Source organism: Micromys minutus (assembly GCF_963924665.1).
Source record: "Micromys minutus genome assembly, chromosome: 22".
Classification (NCBI taxonomy): domain Eukaryota; kingdom Metazoa; phylum Chordata; class Mammalia; order Rodentia; family Muridae; genus Micromys; species Micromys minutus.
In genome coordinates, this window is record NC_137957.1 from 46426677 (window position 1) to 46451351 (window position 24675).

The following is a 24675-nucleotide window of genomic DNA, read 5'->3' on the forward strand; positions in this document are numbered from 1 at the left end:
TAATTACTGTTTCCTCTCCCTCTATTTTTCCCAGTTCCTCCCCACCTCCCCTCACACCTGGATCCTCTCCCTTTCTGTCTCTCATTAGAAAAGATCAGGCTTCTAAGAGATAATAATAAAATATAATAATAAGCAAAACCAAAACCTATTGTTTTGATGTTGGACCATATAAGCCAACAGAAAGAAGAGAGCCCAAGGGAAGGCACAAGCCTCAGAGACCCACTTGATCCCACACTCAGGAATCCCATAAAAGCACTAAGCTGGAAGTCGTGCTATACACGCAGAGGACCCTCTGCTTTCTGCTTCGGTCTCTGAGTTCACATGAGCTTTGTTCCTGCTCACTCAGATGGCCTCTTTCCCTTGGTGTCCTCCACCCTCTGCCTCTTACGTTCTTTCTGCCTCCTCCTCCGTGGGGTTCCCTGAGCTCTAAGGGAAGGGACTGAGTGTTCCAAGGTCTCTCACTGTCTGCATTCTGTCTGGATGTGGGTCTGTATTTCTTACCAACTGCTGCAGGAGGAGGCTTCTCTCGTGATGACTCAGCACAGCACTACTGACCTTCGATCATAGCAGAATGCCGTCAGGAGTCATTTTATTATTATCTTTAATACCGTAGTTGATTTTTACCCTAGGTTCCCAGGCTATCTAGTCTCTGGTTGTCATCACCCGTGCAGTGTCAGGCATGGGTTCCATCTCGTGGTGTGGGTCTTAAGTAAGATCAGATCTTGGTTGGGTACTCCCACAGGTTTATGTCTCCACTGCACTAGCGTATCTTACAAGACAGATGGCAGATCAAAGGTTCTGTGGCTTGGTTGTGTCAGAGATGCTAGAATATAGAGGTGAAGGCCCTGTGTAGGCACCATGGACTTCTCTGAGTTCAGTGAGGTGTGTAGGTGATGTCTTCAGCACTGGGGCCTTGCCATCAGTTTGGGGAAAGCAGTCTAGGCAACGACCTAGATTATTTGGGGGTTCCCAGGGAACCCCTTTAGCCAACAACTCAATTAGGTGTAACTCAGTCCCATACTGGAAGATTTGGTGACAAGAACTGGCCAGTTAGAACTCTGCCTCCCCCATTTTCTTGGTGATTTTATTTAGATCACCTTTATATATCCATATATTTCAGAAAGTTTCTACTGTATTAGATTTTCAAACCATCCCGAAAATGCCCCTTAACTTTAGCTGTATCTCCCTGTATTCCCTTAACCCCTGCTCTTCCCTACTTAATCCCCCCATTTCATCCCTGCCAACCCATTCATAATTACGTGTTTGACTTCCATTTCTTCCTGAGATCTGTCTGTCCCTTCTAGTCCCTGCCCTACTGAGATCTGTCTGTCCCTTCTAGTCCCTGCCTTGCTGAGATCTGTCTGTCCCTTCTAGTCCCTGCCTTGCTCTGTACCTGTCCCGGGTGGTTCTACAGCTGTTGTTTGGTCATCACTGACTTCGGAGCTAATATCCACATAATAAGGGAGTATACACTGTGTGTGTCTTCCCAAGTCCACGATACCTTACACGAGATGATCTCCTCCTAATCACATCCATGTGCCTGCAAACGTTATGATGTCATTTTATTTAACAGCCGAGTAACACTCCACCGTGTAAATACACCACATCTTCTTTATCCATTTTTCTATGGAGAGGCATCCAGGTTGCTTTCTGTTTCTAGCTATTATGAATGGAGCAACAGAGAACACGGTTGAGCAGGTATCTCTGCTATAGTATGAAGCTTCTTTCCGGTGTATGCCCAAGAGTGGTACAGCTGCATCTCGAGGTCGATCAATTCCCAGAGCTCGAGGAACTGTCATGCTGACTTCCACAGTGGCTCTCTATGCCTACACTTCTATCAGCAATGGAGAGAGTTCCCCTCACTCCACATCAGAGGGCAAGTTCAAGAGTTAGTTTTCTTTGCCGTGCGAGTCTTGGGGGTGAACAAAGGGTCCTCTGGCCTCACCTGTCTCCATGGCCCAACCCACCGATTTCTTGAGTGTGTGCACATTTCCTTCCTTCTGCCAGGGACCCGCCCTTCTTCCTTCTTTGCTATGCTCACGCCTGACACCTCCTTGGCTGCCACTTTAATATCACTTCCTCTAATATTCCCGACTCCCAGAATAAGTCACTTTTTTCCCCTTCCCCTGTGGCACACTTTACCGTGTGATTATACACAACTGAGCTAAAACCTGCAGCCTTCCACGAAGATACTGTGCACTGTACTGTGTGGCTGGCGCCAGGCGCGTGATACTTTATGAAGAGCTGGCAGGCAAATGACGGGCTGGATGGTTGTAAAGCTCCTTCATGGGCTCCCCTTTGTGGAACCCCTGTGTGGTTCAAGTCAGTAGAAAGTCAGAGAGCGCTTAGATGGCTCATTAGAACATGGGGATAAATGTGAAGTTCTACCCTGGGCCACTCGGTCCCTATGCCCCAGCTTTCTTCCCTGCCTCTGTCTTCCCCATCACAATGGTCTCCTGGGTCCTCCTCACCAAACCCATTTCTGCAGTGTCACCTTCTCAGACCAGCAGTTAGCATCCCTGCTGCTAAAGGGCACCTCAGCCCCCTTTATCCCATTCTGTACCTTGTATTCCCCACTCTTACAGCTCTGACGCCATCTCGTTTGTCTCCACTGTAGGACACAGGTCCTCTGAGCCAGGACCTTCTTGGTCTTGTTCATCTTTAGATTTTTTAGCCTAGCACAGGGTAGGCACCCCATCCATATTTGGGAAGAAATAAAGGCAAACAAGGGGGTGGGGCTGTCTTTGTGGTTCAGCCCCTTCCTGGATAGAACCCAGGGGCCCCTGGGCTAGGGCCTGTGGGGTTGCCATGGTAACCACTGACTGACCTGAGGAGCCCTTTGGAGAGGCCACAGCTGCTGCCTCCTAGGGTCCAGATTCTGTGTGTCCCCACCAGTGTGGAGCCAGGAGAGAGAGAAGAGGGACTGGGAAAGAGAAATGGAGAGCAAAGCACAGGCTGGTGCTGGAGGTGACAGACAGAGGAAGCCATGGCGACGACATTCCACTGGTAATGGCCTAGGGTCTGGGGAAGGGACCTGAACACAAGTCCTCCCTGGCAGCCATTCGTGTGGCATGTCAACCCTTTTATGTAGTGGTTTTACAGTTGTGGGTTCTTAAAATAAGCCCCAGCACAGTGTCCCGGAAGACTGCTCACACGGAGAGCACAAGTAAGACCTTCTATGAAGAGCCTGGTGACAGCTCCTGTCAGGCAGCTCTGTCTCAGGGATTGCATAAGACATTCCTGTTGGCCCCCGGAGCCTGCTTCCGGTTCTGCTCCCTAGGAAGCCTAGCTGCTTCTGAGCTCTGTAGGGTTCCCAGGCTGGGGAGCCAGGCCTTTGCAAGCTGTTCCCAAAGCGCTCTCACACCCTGTTCTACCAAGTCTTTGGGCCATAGGCTGGCGAACTGTCACCTTTTCCCAGACCCCACCTGACCTTCCTCTAGTCCATGTCCTCATCTCCGACCACAGCCCTCGTGCCTAAAATGCCTCTTTCCCTTTTTGTCTGGCTGGTGCTGGTGAGCCCTTGAGGGATCAGCCAATCTCCCTTCCCGAGGCCAGGGCATCTTTGTGAATACCTTGTTTCCTTGTCATGCGCCCCAGATCAGGAAGCCAGCTTTGGAGTTAGACCCGACTCAGCTCAGCCACCAGCCGCCTGAGTTACTTTACCTGGGTCCGTCCTGGCTGCCTTAGTTTTCTTCCAGCAAATCCGAGCTGGTGGGCTCTCTGCCTCGGTTTCTCTGGGGAGTAGAGAGGAGGCGTGTGACACAAGGTAACTGGCGTGTGTGAACACTCAGTGACCACTATGGTTCGCACTTCTCCCCCCCCCCCCCCCCCCCCCGCTGACTATGGGATCCAGGCATCATCTCCCCAGAGAGGTCTTGGGTTCCAGGAAATGGTGCCTTTTCTATTTTCCTATGGCCCACGAGGCCAAATGGGTTGAGCACTTTGCCGTTGCTATTTTAGGGCATCTTTAGAGAACCCTGGTAGGTAGGGATTCAGGAGCCTGGGGCCCATCCCCAACACCACATCGCTATGAGGAGTGGCACTGGTGTCTTAACTCTAAATCTCCCAGTCCACCAAGACCACGTCTGCTTTCGCTCTCACATTGTACTGACTGTAACACCCTTATGACTCCATGTCAGCCATCGGACTTAAAATGGAATATGATGCGGCCTCCTCCTGAGTCTCCAGCTGTCTTGTTCCCTCCCCGACTGCGTTGTTGCCTAAACTCCTCATCTTCCAAGGCCTTTCTGATGGAGGCTCTCCCTGTCTGTGATTCCAGTAACCGGTGGCTTGGTTTCTGTTTTGTTGTCTTTAGTCATCTCTGCCAACTGGTTTCCTAACTGTTCTTAGCTCTTGGGGACAAGATACTGAACAAAGCAAATAAGGTTGTACATTTTAAGGGCGAGGAAAACAAACCCTAGAAAACAGATATGTAGGCCTTGAGACCCTAGGCCGCAGGCTTCTGGCTGAATTACTTCTGCTAGAATTATAAGAAAGGCACATGGCAAATTGTAAAATGAACACATAGCACAGTCTCAGGTACCTAGGAACATGCTAGCTCCCCAAGCTTTCACAGGGCTTTGGCTTTTAAGATTCATTTTAATCAGCCCCTGCAGCGTATCAATGTGTTTGAGACGCAGAATTCTAAGCTCAAGGTGCTTGGGACATGCTGTCCCCTGGTTGTGGCATCTTACTGTCTCTTCCACAGCGTCCTAGCAAACCAGTGTTCTCTGTGGTTCTTCTCAGTCCCATCTGTGAGATGGAGAAAAGCCATGGAAACCAGGCTTTCTCAGTCTGAATCAAAGTGAAGGTCGGCCTGTAAAGTAAAACTGGTTCAGCTCCTGGAGTCTCATCCTGCTGCCGGCCGTGAGCCCAGCTGTGGGGTGCGGCCCAGGAGGCTGAGCTCACAGACACCCTCATACCCTTTGCAACATTTGCCACAGGCTTGGCTTTCACTACAGGAAGTCATCAAATGTGAGTGGCGATTCTTCTGTACTAAAACAGTGCCATTGTGGCCGTGCTGGTCACAGCTGGCCTTGCTTCATAACTCGAAGTTCAAGTCCCGTATCTATAAATAGAACTATCAAGTCATGGCGAGAACACTGTTCTGAGGTTGACTTAGACCAATGTTTGATTTAGAACCAGTGCATTCTTGGGTGACACTTGCCACATGGTAGGGACTTCTTATTGCGGCGGTGGTGGGGGGTTGGGGGGAGAACGCATCCGATGCTGTTTATTTAGTGTGTGTAACATCTCTGGGGTCAGGTATAGACAACAGCTGGGTTCAAGATAAAAAACAGAAGCTGGGCGTGGTGGTGCATGCCTGGAATCAAGCATATAGGAGGGGGGAGGGTTGAGATTTAGAGGCTAGCCTGGGCTACATCATGAGACATTGACCAAAACAAACAAAAAAGAGGTAGGGAGGAGGCTGGAGAGGCCAGCAGTTAAGAGTGCTAATTGCTCTCTAAAGAGGACTTAGGTTTGGGTCCCAACACCCACATGTTGGTTCACAACCATCGGTAACTCCAGTTCCATGGGATCTAACCTCGGAATGCACCAGGCACATGTACATGCATGTTCACATGTGCAGGCAAAGAGGTCAGCCACATCAAATAAATCTGAAGTTTTTTTTTTTTTTTTTTTTTTTAAAGAAGGAGAACAGAAATGATAAGATCCTCCCCTCAGAGTTCAGGAGAAAACATCTGCCTTGACTAGATAGTCAGAGGACGAAGCGAGTCTCATACACACATGTTCTTAGCACACATAGCATCTCTAGCACTAGTATTCACATCAAAAGGCACGCACACACACACACAGAGAGATATAGACACAGATAGACACACACACATGTATACACAGACACACACAAAGACATACACACACACAGACACACACACAGACACACACACATACACACACAGAGACACACACACAGACATACACACACAGACACACACAGACAGAGACACACACAGGCACACACAGACACACACACAGACACACACAGAGACATACACACACACAGACACACACACAGGCACACACAGACACACAGCACAACATTTTGCTTTTCCTAGGTTGGGAAAAGCCTTTGGTGTGTCGTGTTGAGCTTTTCATAGCCTTCTCGATGACGGTTAGAGCATCCTGCAGCTGTGTGGACAGCCCTGCTTACACACTGCACGTTCTTGGGCATCTCATGGCAGTCATGTATCGCACACTGAGGCGAAGCTGGGCACTGTACATTTGATTCTCAGGGAGAGTCCAAAGAAAGAACAGAACGAACTCCACCCCCGAGATGTTTGAGCTGCAAACTGAAGAGCCCGCTGCACGTGACAAGGACTGACAAAGAAATAGGCAGGAGTATTTAGCAAAAATTACAAAGTGTAGGTAGAGTTTTAGTGAAAGTTCTGACACCAATCAGGTTTTGCTTGAGGTCGCAGCATGACACTGTGTCTGGGTGCCGTGTGGGGGGCAGGAGAAGGGGGCTCACACTTGGAGAACTGAGGCTATGACCTTGGGGAGCTGTGTTTGTTTCCTCCCTCCCGGCTCCTCTTCCCTGCTTGCTTGGGGTGGAATATGGCTGTGTTTACCAGAGGTTCTCCACCTTAACTTTTTGCTTTATTTTATTTTTGATTTTTTGAGGTAGGGTTTCTCTATGTAGGGAACTCATCCGTCGACCAGGCTGAGCTTGAACTCAGAATCTGCCTGACTCAGTAATAAGTGCTGGTCTTTGATATGGTGTCCATCAGTAAACACGGACTTTGTTTATTTGTCTAGATTGGCTGGCCAGTGAGCCCCTGGGCTCTCCCCCCCCTTTTTGTCTCCCCAGCACTAGGCTGATAAGCTGTCACACCCAAATTCTTCCGTGGGTGTCAGGGATCTGAACTCAGGGCCTCATGGTTTCTCAGAAAAACACTTCACCCATTGAACTGACTCTCCAGCCCTAACACATGCCCCTTAACGACTCATTCACAGAGTTCTCGTGACGAGCCATATGCCAGTTTCAACAGAGCGGAACACAGAAGTGTTCAACATAGACTGGCCTATGTTACTGAGTCACATGTGCTGCAAAGGTAGATGAGTTATAGAACCTCATGAAAACTCAGTATAGATGTCATTCTGGTTGAGCATGGTACCATCCACACAGTCCCATCCCAATCTGGACTGCAAAATTTCTGGAAACGTGAGGGCTCCGAGTACTCACTCCACAGTCTGGACCTTTCGAGTTGACTCTGTCTGACAAGAAGATGTTTAGAAACCTGGATAGCAGCAAAGCAGGAAACATTTCTTCAAAAACAAAAACAAACAAACAAAAAACCCAAAGCGTTAAAAATAAGTGGGGGCCTTAGACCAGAAAAGGGAGACATGACTGTTGTTTTCCCATCTCTGCCCAGTGTCAGAGACTGGATTCCTTTGGGTGTTCCCTGGGACAGAGTAGAGCAGCCTAGCTACACACACACACACACACACACACACACACACACACACACACACACACACATCTTGGGGTCAGAGGGAGCTGTGGGTGTGCAACAGCAGAGCAGGACACTCGATCACATCTCGCTTCTCTTCTTCTCTTGTCCCTTTTTCTGCTCCCTGTTGGGCTGGGCTGCTTGTGAGAGCCACAGCAGACAGGAACAGGAGAAGAGGAAGGTTTGCTGACTTGGGACCTGGTGGTCAGGGCCTGTGCCATTCTGGCCCACCTGGTGTGGGGAACAAGCTCCTCCTCTCTGGAATGTTGCCACGTTTTCCAGAACACCTTTCTTAGGGCAGAGGGGTCTCATGGCTCCTGAACCAGACCTTACCAAGGACTGGCTTAGGTGTGGTCTAGGAAGGGACAGGAAGAATCTCTTTGTTTCTAGTCTCATAAAAAGGAGGTGTGTGTGTGTGTGTGTGTGTGTGTGTGTGTGTGAATGAATATTCATGTGTGTGGTTTACCTGTGTGTATGCATTCCTACAGAGACAGGATATTTAAGTGCCACCCTTGGGCACTGTCCACTTTGGGTTTTTTTGGGTTTTGGCTTTGGTTTTCTGAGACAGAGTGTCTCACCGTCTTGTATGACACATGGTACTTGAGGTTGACTGGCCAGCAAGGCCCAGAGGTTTGAGTTCTCTGCCCCACCAGTGCCAGCATTGTCAGCATACACCACCTAGGTGCTCAGTCCGAGTGCTTGTCCTGCTGAGACATCCTCCCAGCTCCAGATAGCGCTCGCTCGTGGTGATGTGGCTGGATGGAGGCAGATGCGGTGATGGTGAGCCGTGGATGCTGCCAGAGAACCGTGTCGAGGCAGGAAGGGGTGAGATCACAGGAGAAAGCTGCAAGGGTTCTGGAGAGCCATTTGCTGTGGGCTACAGTGTGATAACAGACACACCCACCCTACACATCCCAGCTTTGAAATGTTACACGCCGCCACCTTCCCACTGTGCCTTTGAGCTTCATGGTCCATGATCTCAGCTTCTGTACCCATTGACGTGGCAAGCCCAAGGATATTGGGATTTCCATATCCTCTTAACAAGCTGGCCTTTGTTCCTCTCCTTGGATCTCTTCCCTCTACTTGTTTATAGTTTTGGAAGCAGCTTTTAAAAGAACAGTTGGTTGGGGCATCACTTAGAACAGAACAGAGTCTAGCACTTCTCCCCGCTGCTTGTTCTCACTTAGTTCCCACTTGGGGAAGCAAGCTCACCTGCCCGGCTGCTTCATGCAGCTCATACGTATGTAACCCAACATGCTTACTGAGAACTTTTCCTCAGCTTTTGGAAATATGAGGATTCCCATCACTGAGCCCTCCTCTAGGTCCCAGCTGCTTTCTAGGAAAAATTAGAGATTAGATTTCTCCCTTCAGGGAGAAGTTTCTGGAACGGAGGAAGATAATGTAGAAAGAATCTAGATTAATAAGATAGGAGATCCCGGCTTCCGTATTGTGAGGGCAATGAAAGCCAGGGGTGGTGGTGTGAACCTGCTATCCTAGCAGGAGATGCTGAGGTAGAAGAGTCACCTACGTGGGTTACATAGGGACTTCAAGGACAAAATGGGCTACATTTAGAGAGTATCTGAACTGACTGGAAAAGAAGGTAAAGAAAGACAGCAAGAGACTGTCTAAAACCATATGGCTACCAATGTGTCCAATCCTAGCCTAGGGCCACATAGGCATTCCCAAGAATTGCCATATTATATAAAATCACAGTGTAAAGAATACAGAGCTTGTGGAGCAATTCTTTAAGGAGTCAAGGCTCAAAAAGCAGCCAATGACACATAGTAGAATTATAATCAAAAACAACAGCAGAGCTTGGCCCTTAAGGAGTTTGAAGACAGCTCTTGGAAGCAGGTATCAGAATGGCGACATTGTAACTTCTTGTCCAGTCCTACAAGTGGGCCATGCAGGCAGAAGTGACTTCCTTTGAGACTCCCATATCTGGCAGATGCTTGAGGCAAGAGCACTTGCACATTCTTTTGGACTCCATTCAGCTGTTTGCAGTTTTCTTCCTTCATCTGATTGTTGTTACAGAAGAAATGGAGTGCATGGAAGTACAAGCATGGCCCACACTCAAACACACCCCTCAGGTACCAGTGGACAATGCTGTGTCCAAAGGAGGCAACTGGTTGTATGTAGCTGACACTGTTGGATAAATGATAGGGTGAGGAGTGTGTGTTCTGGAGAATGGGGTAAGCCTTATGCTACCCTACAAAAGAAGGCTCTTGGTTAACTTTTGAAATTGGGTAGAAAACCATAGTCCTTTAGATTTTGAAGGCTCGACATAGACTCTGGTACTTTTGATTTCTCCTCCCACCACTTGAACGAGTCTCCTTTGGGGATCACCTGACAAAAGGAGGTGACGCCCAGGTTTCTTGTCCTTCTATATGAAGAAAAGTCTCTCTTACTGACAGCGAAGTTTGGGAAGCGTCACCAATGGCTCGATCAAACTGTTTTGCAAACCGAGTCTCAGTAATGCTTCTCAAGTGCAAAGGAAAGAGGATCCTTCCTTGGTATTTACTACGCTTTGAATGCTCCAGAATCAGTAGATTTTTTTGACCACAAAATCTTCAAGTGGGTCTGCAAATGGCCAAGGGGCCTGCGAACAACTCGGCAAACTTTCGTCAACAATGGTGCATGCAGAACTGTACAGATAGTCCATTTCTGGTTCAGGCTTGACCTGTAGGAAATCTTATGGTCATGTACAACTAACGTATGTGTGATGTTTCCATCTTCTACAGACAGAAGCCCTGTGATGTGTTTGTTTATTTACTTGTGTATTATTTTCTTCTGTAGAGAGCTGGATTGAAAGATGTCTCAATGAAAGCGAGAATAAACGCTATTCCAGCCACACATCTCTGGGGAATGTGTCTAATGATGAAAGTAAGTGCTTGACTCTCATTCCTTTATGACATCCCCGACCATGCCACGGTCCTGATGGGAGGGCGCACTTAGCAAACCTTTACCCTAGCCTTCCCAGGATCACCTGAAACAAGACACTGTCTAACCGGGAATGTGATTCAGAGTGATATCTAGTCAGGTGGGCATGGAAGCCTAGGCCAGGGCTTTGCCAGTTACACACCTGTCCTCTGCCTTGGCTCTTCTACCATGGCTCTCTGCAGATCCCACTGGAATGGTGCTGTGGTTGTGTAAATGCAGATCCCCGAGGGGAAAATACTTTCTGTACCCATTGACGTGGCTGTGTTGGAGGTTTGCTGCTTCAGAACAACAAATCAGTGCCCCTGCTGCTGGAAACTAGAGATGTCTTTTGGGCCTCGACTAGTTAATTGCAGGATAAAAATCCCAATGTTTACACCTTTCCCAATGCTGTGACAGCCCTCACAGTCCAGGACTTGCATGTTCACCACTGGAACTAAAAGGGGTGTAGCTCACTGTACCACCCCTGCGGATCAGAAGTCTTCTCCTTTGGGTGGGATGCAGTCTCAGCCCTGCTTCTTCAAAGCCTGAGACCACTGACCACCAGCCCCTTAGCATGTTCCTTAAACCTGTACCCTTTATTGCGTGGAGGTAGTTTCCTCCCATTCTAAACCTCTGAGTGGTTCCGGTTTGTTTTTGTTTTTGTTGTTTTGGGGGGAGGGGGCGTCGTAAAGTGATTAATATCATCAAGTTTTTTTTTTTTTCTGTGCCAATTAATATGACCATATGCTTTTCCTTCTTATATGACTGCATTGTTCTGTATGGACCGCACCATCTTTGCGTACAGGTATCCCCCAGCTTGCTCATGGCAGAGTGCTCTGTATTCTGCCGTTTCATATGCTCTGAAGTCTGTTCGCCAGGTTTTTGGTGACAGTGCTGCACCATTCCTCACAAGAGATGTCGGCCTTTCGTGCCGCGGTGCAGATGGTTTTGGCTTTGGCAATGTGCCTGCCTCTTCCATTTTTTTTTTTTTTTAATGGAAGAAGACTGGCACTCTGGACATCCCCGAGTCTTGGGTGGACTCGGACACTCAAGTTTGCTGGGGCTGTCACAGGACAAGGGCACAGACAGAAGCAACCGAGCAGCTTTCGGGATGCTGAGCCCACGTAGACCCCCAGGTGTAGACCCCCAGGTGTAGACCCCCAGGTGTAGACCCCCAGGTGTAGACCCCCAGGTGTAGACCCCCAGGTGTAGACCCCCAGGTGTAGACGAGGTGGTATGCCTCCCTTCCAGCCTTTGCTGGACCCATTCCTTTCCATTCTAGCCGTTCACACAAGCGCACGATGTCATCACTGGGGCTTTAATTTGCACGTCTCTGGTACCCCAAGAGTTTCTTACCATATAACAGTAAGAGTTTCTTACTGTTCCACGGCCCACCCGTGTCTTCCCCCCCGAGTCTTTTAAAACTAGTGTTGTCTTCTCTTTAATGATATATAGTTGCCCCTACAGTCTGTATAAGGGGGCTCACCAGGGCAGAGCAGCACACATATTCTCTCTCCCTTTGTGACTTGCTTACTCACTCTGTGTATGTGCACACATATGCATGTGTGTGCATGTATGTGCATGTATGTGCATGTATGTATGCATGTGTTTGTGGATGTCCACATACATGCATGGGGGCCAGAATTCAACCTTGTTGTTTGAGACAGTCTCTTTCTTTGGCCTAGAGCTTGCTAGAGTAGACTAGGCTGGCTACTTAGGCCTCCTCTCTACCTCCCTGACACTGGGGTTACCAGTGCCCTCCCAACACCTGGCTCTTCCAGTGGGTTCTGGGACTCACCTTCACACTTGCAAGGCAAGCTCTTTATTACGGAGCCTTCTCCCAGGCCCCTTTCATCCTCTTGATGTTAATGTTGGGCGGGTTAACATCTTTTGGGTGTAAGCATTTGGGGTTGGTCATGCAGGCTACGGAGGCCTGAGTTAATTTTCTCCTTCCAACACGTGGGTCCCAGGGATGGAACACAGACTGTCAGGCTTGGCAGCAAGAGCCTTAACCCACAGAGCTGTCTCCACAGCCTCCAGAAGTTCTTAAGTGTAACAAAGTCCCACCCACCAGTGCTTTCTCCTACACTTACTGCTTTCTAGGTTGGGAAGTTTGCTTACTCAAGGTCATGGAGATTTGTAACATATCATATGGAATTTTATGATTTTACCTGTACGTCAGCTGAGCATCTGAACTCTTTGCATGTAAGTGTAAGGAGATCTTTTTTCATTAGTAACTTTCAACAGACATCCATTTCTGGAACAGGGCATCCGCTGACCACTGACAGGTTCCTTTGCCGGGAACCGAAGGTCATATGTGCAGGGTTCCGGGTCTGCAGGGTTATGATCTGCACTCTTGGTCTCCCTGTCTCTCTGTGCCAAGACCTTGGCACCGCTATAGGCAGCAATGTCAGCTGACAAAGGCCTCTTGATGTTTCTCTTCGATGTCATTTCTTTGGGGACAGGATCTCACTGCAAGGCTGGTCTGGAACTCAGCATGTAACCCAGGCTACCACATGTAAGCTTCCCGCATCTTCCCCATGACCAAGATTACCCACAGGTGTCACCATGACTCATTCTTTCCTTCTTTCTGATCATTTTGAGTAATCTATATTCTCTCATATCACTTTAGAAACATCCTTTCAAATCCATATAGACTTTAGAATTAGTGGTAAATTTTTACATCTGGAAGGAAAAACCCTACTAAGATTTTTTAAAAACAGGGTTTCATGAACTCTACTAAAAAAGGCGGGGAGATGAGGCAGTGTTAAATGCCTCAGCAGCTGAGATCATTCGCTGCTTCCAGATGACCTTGGACTCGGTTTCTGGGAACTAGATAAGGCCTGGAACCCCAGCTCCACAGAATCAAATGCCCCATCTGCCCCCCTTAGCACTGACAAACACAGTATAGACATACATGTAGGCATACACATACACGTACACGTAAGATAAAGATAAGTAAATATACTTCCCGAATCCCTTGGAAAACCAGCAGGGGACGGTGGCACACACCTTGACTCCCGGCACTCGGGAGGCAGAGGCAAGTGGATCTCTGAGTTCCAGGTCTATGGAGTGGATTCCAGGAGAGCCAGAGATCCACAGAGAAACCATGACTCAAAAAACAAACAGCAATAACGACAGCAAAACCTTTTTGAAACCTTTGACTTTTTAATCTGTATGTGCCATATTTGGTCTCTATGTTTAGATCATTTTAATGTAATTTCAACTGGGAGGCTTTACTCATCTTACTTTGGATTATTCCCAAGAAACTGATGTTCTTTGGTGTTAATATCAGTATTAATGATTTTCAAATTAGTACTCACTAGCACACCAGAGTGTACTTGTTCCATCAGGTACAAATAATTAGTTGACTTAGACATTTGCTTTCAGGGGTTGTTGAGGGTCAAACCCAGAGTCCTGCACACACCAGGCAAGGGCTCTACTGCTGAACCCGTGAGCTTTTGAGACAGAGTCTTGTGTCCTCCAGGATGACCTGAAACTTCATGTTCTTGCCCATCTTCTTGTGTCATAGAAGACATGAACATTCCTCTATGCCTGAACACATTGTCTGAATATTCTATATACGTCTTATCACCCAAGGGTCACAACAGTCACCTTATGTCCCTGTTATTATTTCTACAGTTTTAAAGGCTTATTATATTATATTATCTATATTTTTATTACTTTGCTTACTTTTTCACTTGCTTGTAGACATCCAGTGAGATGGTCATCATTTGTTGAAGATGCTTTCTTTTTTTTTTTCCATTGCATGGTTTTGGCTTATATATATATATATATATATATAATGACAAACAAAAACCACTTATCCACAGGCGTATGGGTTTATTTCTGGGTCTTTGATTCAATTGCATTGATCAGAGTGTCTCTTTCTGTATCAATACCATGCAGAGGACAACTTTTGGCTGTCTCTTTCCACCATGAGTGTCCTGAGGACTGAACTTGGGCTGTCAAGCTTGGAAAACAAGCAACCTCACCAGCCCAATCCCAGCACAACCTTTTCGTGTCGCTTTTGTTTGTTTTCTCCTGTGCTGTGCGACTCACTGGCTGGGACCCTAGAGTGATGCTAAGTGGAAGAAGTGAGCCTTCCTTGTCTTCCTCCCAGCCTAATCCATGGGCATTCTTAGCGAGTCCCTTCCAAGAGGTTCTTTGTGTTCGGATTTACGTGTCCTTTCTTGCAGACCGAGAAAACCCCTCCATTTCCTAGCACACCCGGAAGTCTGTTCAAGGCTCCTCCTGCCTTCAGTTCCTATAGGTTCTTACCCTGGCCTCAGCAATGACTGGCTGTAGGAAGCTGTGAAGGGAAATTAACCCTTTCTTCCCCAAGTTCTTTTTGGTCACAATCTTTACCCCAGCAATAGAAACCCTGACAAACATGGTACATGTCCCAACTCTCTCTTTATCAGTGTCACCTTTATGATCTCTCAGTTTACCTTCCTCTCCATTGCGTTTATCTCTGCTCTCATGTTTACGTTTACTACTTATTCCCTTCCTCCTTTGAATTTAATTTGTTGACTTTCTCCAGTTTGGGGTAGATAATTGATTTTCAGCCTTCTCTAAGATGTATGTTTAAAATCATAAATTTTCCTCGAAGCGCAGTTTAGCTGTATGACATCCCGCTCCCTCCCCCTCCCCCAAGGGCGGAACCTAGGCTTCAAGCATGCTAGGCACATCATGCTCCCTCAGGGAGCGACACCCTGGCCCTGTGTTCCACGGTTGCCCTCCATTATCATCAGGTAGCTTGCTTTCAGTCTTCTGCCCTGGCTCGCTGTCTTGCCCGAGGCTGGTCCACTTCCCAGGCTTTGCTGTGGCTCAGCTGTCATCCGGTCCCCGTTCTGCCCAGCTCTGCTATCGCAGAACATCTTCTGTACAATGTCAATATTTGAAATTGTTGAGACTCACTTCCTGTCCCAGCGCAGGCTTTATCTTGGCAAATGCCACAGAGAGGAAGAAGCTTGGCTGTCGGTCGTGTGGGGATAGATAGCGGTGTTCTGCAAACACACAACATCCTTAAATATCCTGCTGTCTTTGGCTGGTTTCTCGGTTCTGAGACGAGTGCATTTAAAGCTCCAACTGATTATTAATTGCTTCCAATTATCTTTGTAGTTTTGTTAGTTTTTAACTTAAAATATTAATTTCTTAAGAAATTCGGATTGTTATATCATCTTATCAGTGAGCATCACCACCACCACCATCACCATCACCACCACCATCATCACCATCACCACCACCACCACCACCACCACCACCATCACCACCACCACCATCACCACCACCACTACCATCACCATCACCACCACCATCACCACCATCACCACCACCATCACCACCACCACCCCATCACCACCACCATCACCATCACCACCTTCACCACCACCACTACCATCACTATCACCACCACCATCACCACCACCACCATCACCACCACCACTACCATCACTATCACCACCACCATCACCACCATCACCACCACCACTACCATCACTATCACCACCACCATCACCACCATCACCACCACCACCCCATCACCACCACCACCACCATCACCACCATCACCACCACCACTACCATCACTATCACCACCACCATCACCACCATCACCACCATCACCACCCCATCACCACCACCATCACCATCACCACCATCACCACCACCATCACCATCACCACCATCACCACCACCCCCACCCCATCACCACCACCCCCCCATCACCACCATCACCACCATCACCACCACCACCATCACCACCATCACCACCACCCCCATCACCACCATCACCACCACCCCTATCACCACCACCACCCCCATCACCACCATCACCACCACCACCATCACCACCATCACCACCATCATCACCACCATCACCATCATAACCATCATCAAACATTTCTATCCATCATCAAACATTTCTACCCAATCACCACTAACATATTTTGCCTTGTAGTTTCACCCCAACTTCTTTCTGGGATGTTACAGTGTATTTTCCATCTCCACCCCCCCCCATTTTGCTAAATTGAGGAGTAAGGTTTTTGTACCGATTGTTTGGTGCTGGGGATGGAACTCAGGGTCGCACATGTCCTGGGCACACACTGTACTGGTGAGGCCCTCCTCTGGCCCCACTGTGAAGGTTGTTCTTTGTTCTGTGTGCTGCTGGGAATCAACCGGAAGGCCCTGTGTGGGCAGGACAAACCCTGTGCTCCCGAACTGCCACAGGCTGTTTGTTGTTGGTGGTTGTGATTTTGTTGTTGTTGTTGTTTGTTTTTGTTTTGAGTGTGTGTTTCCTAAAAATATTTTAAAAAGTCACTTGATAATCTTCACCTTCATTGGAACTTTCTCTTTTTTGTCAGTGGCATTGGCAACATACCCAGTGTTGTGTTTGGGGGCGTGGTTTATGCAGACTCAGTGTTGTGTTTGGGGGCGTGGTTTATGCAGACTCAGTGTTGTGTTTGGGGGCATGGTTTACCCAGACTCAGTGTTGTGTTTGGGGGCGTGGTTTACGCATACTCAGTGTGGTCTTTGGGGGCGTGGTTTGCAGTTCTCTTATTATGTCTGCTTTGACTTGCTCCTTATCAGTTCATGCTCAGCTTGAGAGCATCAAGAGTTTCATTCTGACCTCCCAGGCCCTTGAGTGTGCCTTTGGTCTAAATATGTCAGACACCACGAAAGGCCTAATATTTATTTTTGTTGACTGCATATTTCCCCCTTTCCCCGGCTCTTTATTTCTGTCGGTTCTTGGGATTATTTCTCATGTGTGTGAAGAAATTGTTTTCCTGACTTTGAGGCTTAGAGCACAGTGCAGCGTGGCACCCATCACGTCTGGTGTCCCGTCTGGTGTCTTTATTGCTTTGATTCCTGAAGGATTCTGGAGATAAAGTTCTAGGTCGGTGAGGGGTTTGGATTTTTAAATTTTTCTTGTCAGCGTGTAAAGGTGACATTTCAGTTATCTTCTAAATATAACAAAAATGTCTCTTGGGTGTAAGTCTACAGAGTAGTCGTCATTTTTTTGAAGGTTTTCTTGCTGCTGTTAAATTTATCGTTTTGGCCTTCTCTTCAGTGGTCTAGCGACGGCGCCCACACACAGCGCTTGGTTGTATCTTTTCTTCATAGAGAACAATGCCTCTCTTATCTATGGGTTGCCATAAAAAATGTGACCACCTTAGTCCTTGTCTTTCAGGTCTGTTTTCTGCCCCTTGCTCCCTCCTCCATAGTCTGGAACTCTGGACACATTAATTCCAGAACCCCTGGCTGCAGACCTCACGCTTCTGTTAGGCCCTGGTTAGTCCATCTTCCCAACGGTACTGTTCCTGCTGTTCTGGGCATGCTTTAAAACATGGGTTCTGAGGATCAAACTCAGATCCCTGTACTTGGCGAAAACCGCTTCACCAGTTGAGGTTTCCTCCTGGGCCCCTCAGCCGCCATTTTCTATTGTGTCTAATCTACTGCAAAGATGGTCAAGAGGAGGAGGGAGAAATCTATGAACTGGGTCTTGAGTTTGATTGTTCCAAGCAGAGAGTTGAAAGGAGGTGCTGGAAACCTGAGGTTCCGGCCCTGTGATGCACGGTTTTATGTCAACTTGACAAGCTACAGTGATCTGGACTGTAAGCAGGCAAGCCTGAAAAGCACTCTCTCTCTCTCTCTCTTTCTCTCTCTCTCTCTCTCTCTCTCTCTCTGCCTGTTTCTCTTTCTTTCTTTTTCTTTTCTTTTTTTTTAAAGATAGAGTTTCTCTGTGTAGTCCTGGTTTTTCTGGACTCATTCCTAGACCTGGCTGACTTATAACTCAGATATCTTCCAACCCCCTACCTCCCCAATTAATGGTTTGTGCCACCACCACACAGCATGCAATTTTCTTAATTAGCAATTGATATGGAAGGGCCCATCCCGTTGTGAGTAGGACCACCTTGGGCTGGTGGTCCTGTGTCCTATGAGAAAGCAGGCTGAACAAACTAAAACGAGCAAGCCAGTAAGCAGCATCCCTCCATGGCCTCAGCATCAGCTCCTGTCTCCAGGTTCCTGCCTTGCTTTAGTTCCTGCCCTGACTTCCTTTGATGATGGACAGCCATGTGGAAATGATGTCACAGGATGACTAGAAGTCCATAGAAGGAACTGCAAGTCTGATGGCTAAGGTACCTCTGAAGCCCATTGAGGTGGTGGTTTCCAGCTACTGTGGAGCCTTAGAGCCGAGAGGGTACTTCCATTGCTCGCCTCAAGGTGCAGGTTTGAAAAGATGAGGTGCAGACTTGCTGTGTTAGTCACAGAGGAAACTGGAGAGACTCCTATGACAAGATAGCTCCAGAGAGCAAAAGACCAATGGGATGTTTTGGAACTCCTTTTTCTGTCTTTGTGAACTAAAGTATGTGCAGTCTAACAGTTCTCCAACCTTCGACTGCCTCTTCCAAGTACCTAAATATCAAAGAACTCTAGCCTCCAGCCTGTATCTCATTAGGAGCCACAGCTTTCTGTTCTGCCCTGGTACTGTCAGATGAGCCTTGTGGCTTGAGGGAAGGGATCTCTCTCATTCCCCTCAGTCGGTCCACGCTGGGCCCACTCTCCCGTCTCCTTTCCAGCTCCTGATGGTGGCTCTCCTGCCCTCCACCCTCATCCCAGAGCCTGGCTTCTTCCTCTACTTTCTGGCTCTCTTCACTCACTCACGGGGGCTGGAGGTGACAGATGGCGCTTAGTGTGACAGCACAGGAAGCCCAGGGTCGTGGTGGGTCATGAGGTCATGTGAGGCAGTGTTGTTCTATTAAGGTAGTTCCCTGTTTCAAGGTTCTGTAAGTGAAAGTCCCCCCCTTTAATAAAAGGGATTCTGGGGAATAGGAAATGTTAAATCACGTTTGAAATTCCCAAGAGGGGGAAGAATTATGTGAAGACTTCTAGGCTTTATCTGACAGAGAGCAGACAGGCTAGAGGAGGGAGGATTGCCTCCCAGTCCATCAAGCTGTGGGCAAAAGTCTCACTGACAGTGGCAGAGAAAACTCAAATAGTTGCCCAGGTCTAGACACTGCCTTCCACCACCACCAGGACCACCACCACTATTACCACCACTACCACCACCATTACCACCATCACCATAATCACCACCATCACCACCATCACCACCACCACCACCACCACCACCACCACCACCATTACCATCATCACCACCACCACCACCACCATCACCACCATCACCACCACCATCACCACAACCACCATCACCACTACCATAATCACCACCATCACCACCACCACCACCACCACCACCACCACCATTACCATCATTACCACCACCACCACCACCATAATCACCACCATCACCACCACCACCACCACCACCACCACCATCACCACCACCATTACCATCATCACCACCACCACCACCACCATCACCACCATCACCACCACCATCACCACAACCACCATCACCACTACCACCACCATCACCATCAACACCACAACCACCATTACCACCATCACCATCATCACCACCATCACCATCATCACCACCATCACCACTACCACCACCACCATCATGATCATTATCACTACTTATGGTGGAGACAGAGCCCAGGGCCATTGTATGCTAGGTAAGTGTTGTATTGTCAGCCTATGGCTGCTTTTGAGGAACGGAAACACCTTCCTGGGTGTAGCAGCCGGCTTAGTGCAGGAATTCGAGGCTGCCAGTTACCAACGAGGTACCAGAATACAGATTTAAGATGCCCCATTAATTCCTCCCTCCCTGACTGGCTTGTCTGACCTCCTGGGGAAAAAGTGTGTGCTTCAGAAAAACAATCTTCCACATGTGTGCTTTAGCAAGACACACTTTCCACCTGTGTGACCCCTTATCTGACAGAACTCACTTTCCAAAGAACTAGAGATTTCCACTTCCGTTCTGTTTCACTGTTTTCTCACATAAATGCTGTTTGCCACATTCTGCAAATATGCACAGCACTGTGTCTCGATAAGATCACGTGTGGTCAGCCTAGGAGTGTTCACTGTTGGTAAGATAGAGGTCACCAGGCACAGGGGCACACATGGATAATGCCAGCCTTCGGGAAGACCAGGTGTTCACTGCCATCCTTGGTTATATCATGAGATTGAAGCTAGCCTAGGCTACAGAAAACCCTGTCTCAAATTAAAAAAAAGAAAAGAAAAACAAAAGAGATAGAGAAAGAAAGGGAAATTGCTGTTTTGTTTTGTTTTTGCAGCTGCATATATTCCAGGGTGAGACTATGTCATTGTTTAGTAAACCAGACAGACACTGGGTTATTTCCAAGTGTCCATTACAAGCAAGCTGAGATAAATAGTCCTAAATTTGTATCATTCCTATGTGTTCTGGGCATATCCCAGGTGTGAGGACATTCTCTGCAATGGAGGAACGATTCTGCACCCCTGCTCTGAGGCAGGGTACCTGCTTCTCAGCCTTGTGGCAGATTTCTGGAGGTTTCCTGTGGAATTTTACCAATCTGATCAGCGACCTGTGCAATCTTAATGCTTCTCTTCCCATTGATGAAGACAGACCATTTCCTCATAACAAGAATACTGGAGACCACAGTATTGAAAGTGAAACCATTTCTTTTAGGAACTTACGATGCAAAGTGGGCATCAACCTATAGAGAATGCAAACAAATGGCTGAGGTGCCAAGTTGGCTAAGACTAGTGATTTTTATAGTTCCAAATGCATGTCCCCTCCCTGGGTTACACTGATGTCTTCAGTCTTCTAGGATAGCCCTCCCCCAAGGCTTACAGACCTCCTTTCCTATTCTGACTCGGGGCTTGGTCGGTTAGCAGATTGTTAGTAGCTTCCAGCCCTTAGAAAGGGTAAAAATAATGCCCAGGCAAACAGATGCCCATGTTCAGCTAGGGAAGAGAAGGACCAGTGCCTCCTGCTCATCCGTCATCCATGCATGTGCTTTGAGCCCACCTCATACTGAAGATGGACCATAGTGACTAATGTCTACGCCTACCAAGATGCTTGGGCAGTTCTCCTTCCGGGCTCAGGGTCTTTCCCCTCCTGGTCTTTGTGGATCTTGCTTGTGTGTGGTGATATGAGCCCACTGTGTATATTGTGACTGTGGTTTTTCCAAGCCACTATCTCTGAAAACCATGGCACATTTTCTGTTACCCCACATAGAAAGCTTTGGATTTTTTTTTTCCCCGTGGTGAAAACATGAAAATTTCCTTGTGTAGCTTTTGGCTTCCACCCCTGAGGTAGACGGGCTCCTCCCTAGACAGAAGGCTATGGAGGAATTCACCCAGAATTCACCCAGAGGGAGAGGAAGCAGAACCAAACCACCAGCATCACTGTTTTGTCTGAGGCTGAGCCCTGTTCCCACAGGGAGATGGATTTGCTGTTAGGGGTTGGTGCCGCTGCCAAGTGCCCGGGCACCACACACCCGGCTCACCAGCTGTGGTTCTTAGGTAGATGGAGAAGGAGGTGACTTGGGGGAGAACGAAACATTTGCCAACTGCCTGTTCCCAACAGGTGAGGCCTGGCCAGGTGTGGGCAGGCCAGCACAATGGAAGGAAATAGAATTAGAACTTGGAGGTGAAACCCAAGACTCGCATGAACTTGAACCTTTCCTCTTTTGATTTGAAGAGGTAATTAATTTAGAGACATTTTCCCACCACATTAAACTTCACCAATTAGCCTCCAGGAAGGAAATATCCTAGAACAGGTATCTGGATATGGCAAATTGAATCAACACAGGGACTAAACCATGGGGGGAAAAAAAACCAGGCAGAAACTCTATGTTCCTTAAACCTCTAGCCCGTTACTGCAGGCTGGGGGAAAAGCCAGGCCAGCGGATGTTGGAGTCTGGGAGGTAATAAGGGTAAGATGTCCTCATTGTATTCCCTGCACCAGCATCCACATGACCTTAGGCAAATGGTTTTCTTCACTGAGCCTCCTGTCTCTCCTCTGTAAGAGGAAAAAATGCTAATACTCCAGGGTTATTAGCTAATAACATCAACCCTCATGTTGATGAGCCCTTAACATCATATATGCTGCATTTGATGCTGTGTGTGTGTGTGAGTGTGTGTGTGTGTGTGTGTGTGTGTGTGTGAGAGAGAGAGAGAGAGAGAGAGAGAGAGAGAGAGAGAGAGAGAGAGAGAGAGAACTCATCAGCTTGTTAGGACAGCTGTGAAAGTTTAAGCAAGACTTCGTGAAGGGCTTGCGTACTCTTGGCATGTTAAGAGTCTTTCATGTATGTCCCTCCATGTGCTTTCTGAAGCCAGAGGGAAGGGCTCACCCTTTAATCTGGTATTACCCAAATCATCTCTTTACTCCACACATACTTTCTGAGCCTCTGCTGTGTGTTGGCACCAGAGACACCCAGAGACACCCAGAGCACCCGAACTTTCAGCCCAGCAAGGCAGCTGTCCACTGAAGGCTTACACATCATCGAGAATTTCAATGTTGACACTTCAAGCTCAAAGAGATGGTATTTAGAGGTGGAGGACTAGGGAGGGGTTAGAAAATGAGGGTGAGGTCTTTAAGAATGAATGGGTGCCGTTAGAAAAGAGGCTCCAGAGAGTTTCTCATCCATCCTGCCATGGGTGTGGGGGGGGGGCTGGGGGGAGCACTACATATGCTAAGCAGCTCCTGTGATCCAGGAAGAGATCCCTCGCCAGAAGTGTAATCTTTTCACACTTTGATCATCTTGAACGTCTCAGTGTTCAGAAGCGTACAAAAGACATCTTGTTCATAACCTACTTTGCCTATGGCATTTTTGTTACAGAAACTGGATCAGGCTAAGACAGTCATGGAGCAGTAATCCTACCCTGAAATGAGGGCTCTGCCGGGGAGAAAACAGGCTGCTGTGGGACCACCGAGTCCCTGTGCAGGACAGTGACCTGGGTGGTGACCCTCTTGGAGAAACTTCAGCCTTTAGAGGCTGAGGAGACACCGTAGTGTAGCATGCACATTGTAATGCTCATGTCCAGGTAGGGTGTACACAGGGTCAGAGCCGTGGGCTCTTCATGCTCTCTCTCTCCTACTTTACAGATGAGGAGCCGAGAGACCAGAAGGCTTCTCCGACTTGCAGAGCCAGGATCTGAGCCTAGTTTGTAGGGAAGACAGGGAGGAAGAGGCACGAAAGTACCTGGGCTGTGTTGGGAACTGTACCTGGATTTTCCTAAGGGTTGTTTGAAGTAGACTGCTGCCCTCTGACTTTAGTGGAGAGTAAAGGCACCAGGAATCCCGCAGAAACCCCCCTGGCCTGATGTTGCACTGAATGAGATGGGTCTTAACTAGACCTTTAGCCCTTCAGCCTAGTGAGCTGCAAAGGCATCTCCTAAAGCCTCAGCCACGGTCATTCCATCGCGTAAACACTCTTTCCTGCCGCTTAGGGTCGATGCTCCTTCAGATCCAAGGAGGCTCACGTGCTATCTTCTTTGTCGATATAGCGTCCTGGACCCAGCTCCCACAGTGCCTCCCAGGACTTGAATTTAATAAAGATAATAAAGCTGATAATGCTTTTACATTGAAAATAGATTTTTAAAGATGGTATGTTCTGATTACGGTTTCCTCTCCCCCAGCTCTTCTCAGATGCCCTCCACTTCCCCACCTACAAAACCCTCCCTCCCCACCATTAGCATACAGACATCTAAAAAACTAGCAATACGATAAAATATAAACAAACCAGGATAGGAAAAAACAAGAAAAGAGGAAAAAAAAAAGAGCCAAAGAAAAAGCACAAGAAATGGACATACAGACGCCAGGACACATTCGCGCACACACACAGAAAACCTATAAAACCAAAAGTTGGAAACCATAATATATTACCAAAAGATTTTATTTTAAAGATGTATTTATTTATTTTATGTACATGCGTACACTGTAGCTGTCTTCAGACACACCAGAAGAGGGCATCTGACCCTGTTACAGATGGTTGTGAGCCGCCATGTGGTTGCTGGGAATTGAACTCAGGACCTCTGGAAGAGCAGTCGGTGCTGGTAACCGCTGAGTCATTTCTCCAACCCAGTAAAAGATTTTTAAGGTGGGGTGTAAACAAACAAATGAAACAAAATGAAACCAAAACAAAAGTCCTCCAAAAATACCATTGAGTTTATTTTGTATCGACCTTCTGCTGCTGGGTTTGGAGCCTGTTTTTAAGTGTGGTTTGAATACCCAACGAGACTCTGTTAAGAAAACTAACTTTTCCTTTTTCAGCTGGTAGATTGAGCTCTTGGTGGGGGCAACCAGTCCCTGGGGAGACTTGGGATTGATAGTTACCAAACAGAGGGTCAAGCCTGGGAGTGACCCCCATTGAGTGAGTGAAGTCAG

At 47.8% G+C, this 24675-nt stretch overlaps 1 protein-coding gene across 1 annotated transcript in view; it reads left to right on the plus strand.

Annotated features, from left to right (window-relative positions):
* The window catches only part of RFX4 (regulatory factor X4), a gene marked incomplete at both ends in the record, with an annotated part of 143313 nt that overhangs the window by 16273 nt on the left and 102365 nt on the right, over positions 1 to 24675 (plus strand). The window contains one exon of the mRNA XM_080935058.1: positions 10269 to 10355. Within this exon, the coding sequence (XP_080791184.1) occupies positions 10269 to 10355 (87 nt within the window). The remainder of the gene's footprint in view (positions 1 to 10268; positions 10356 to 24675) is intronic.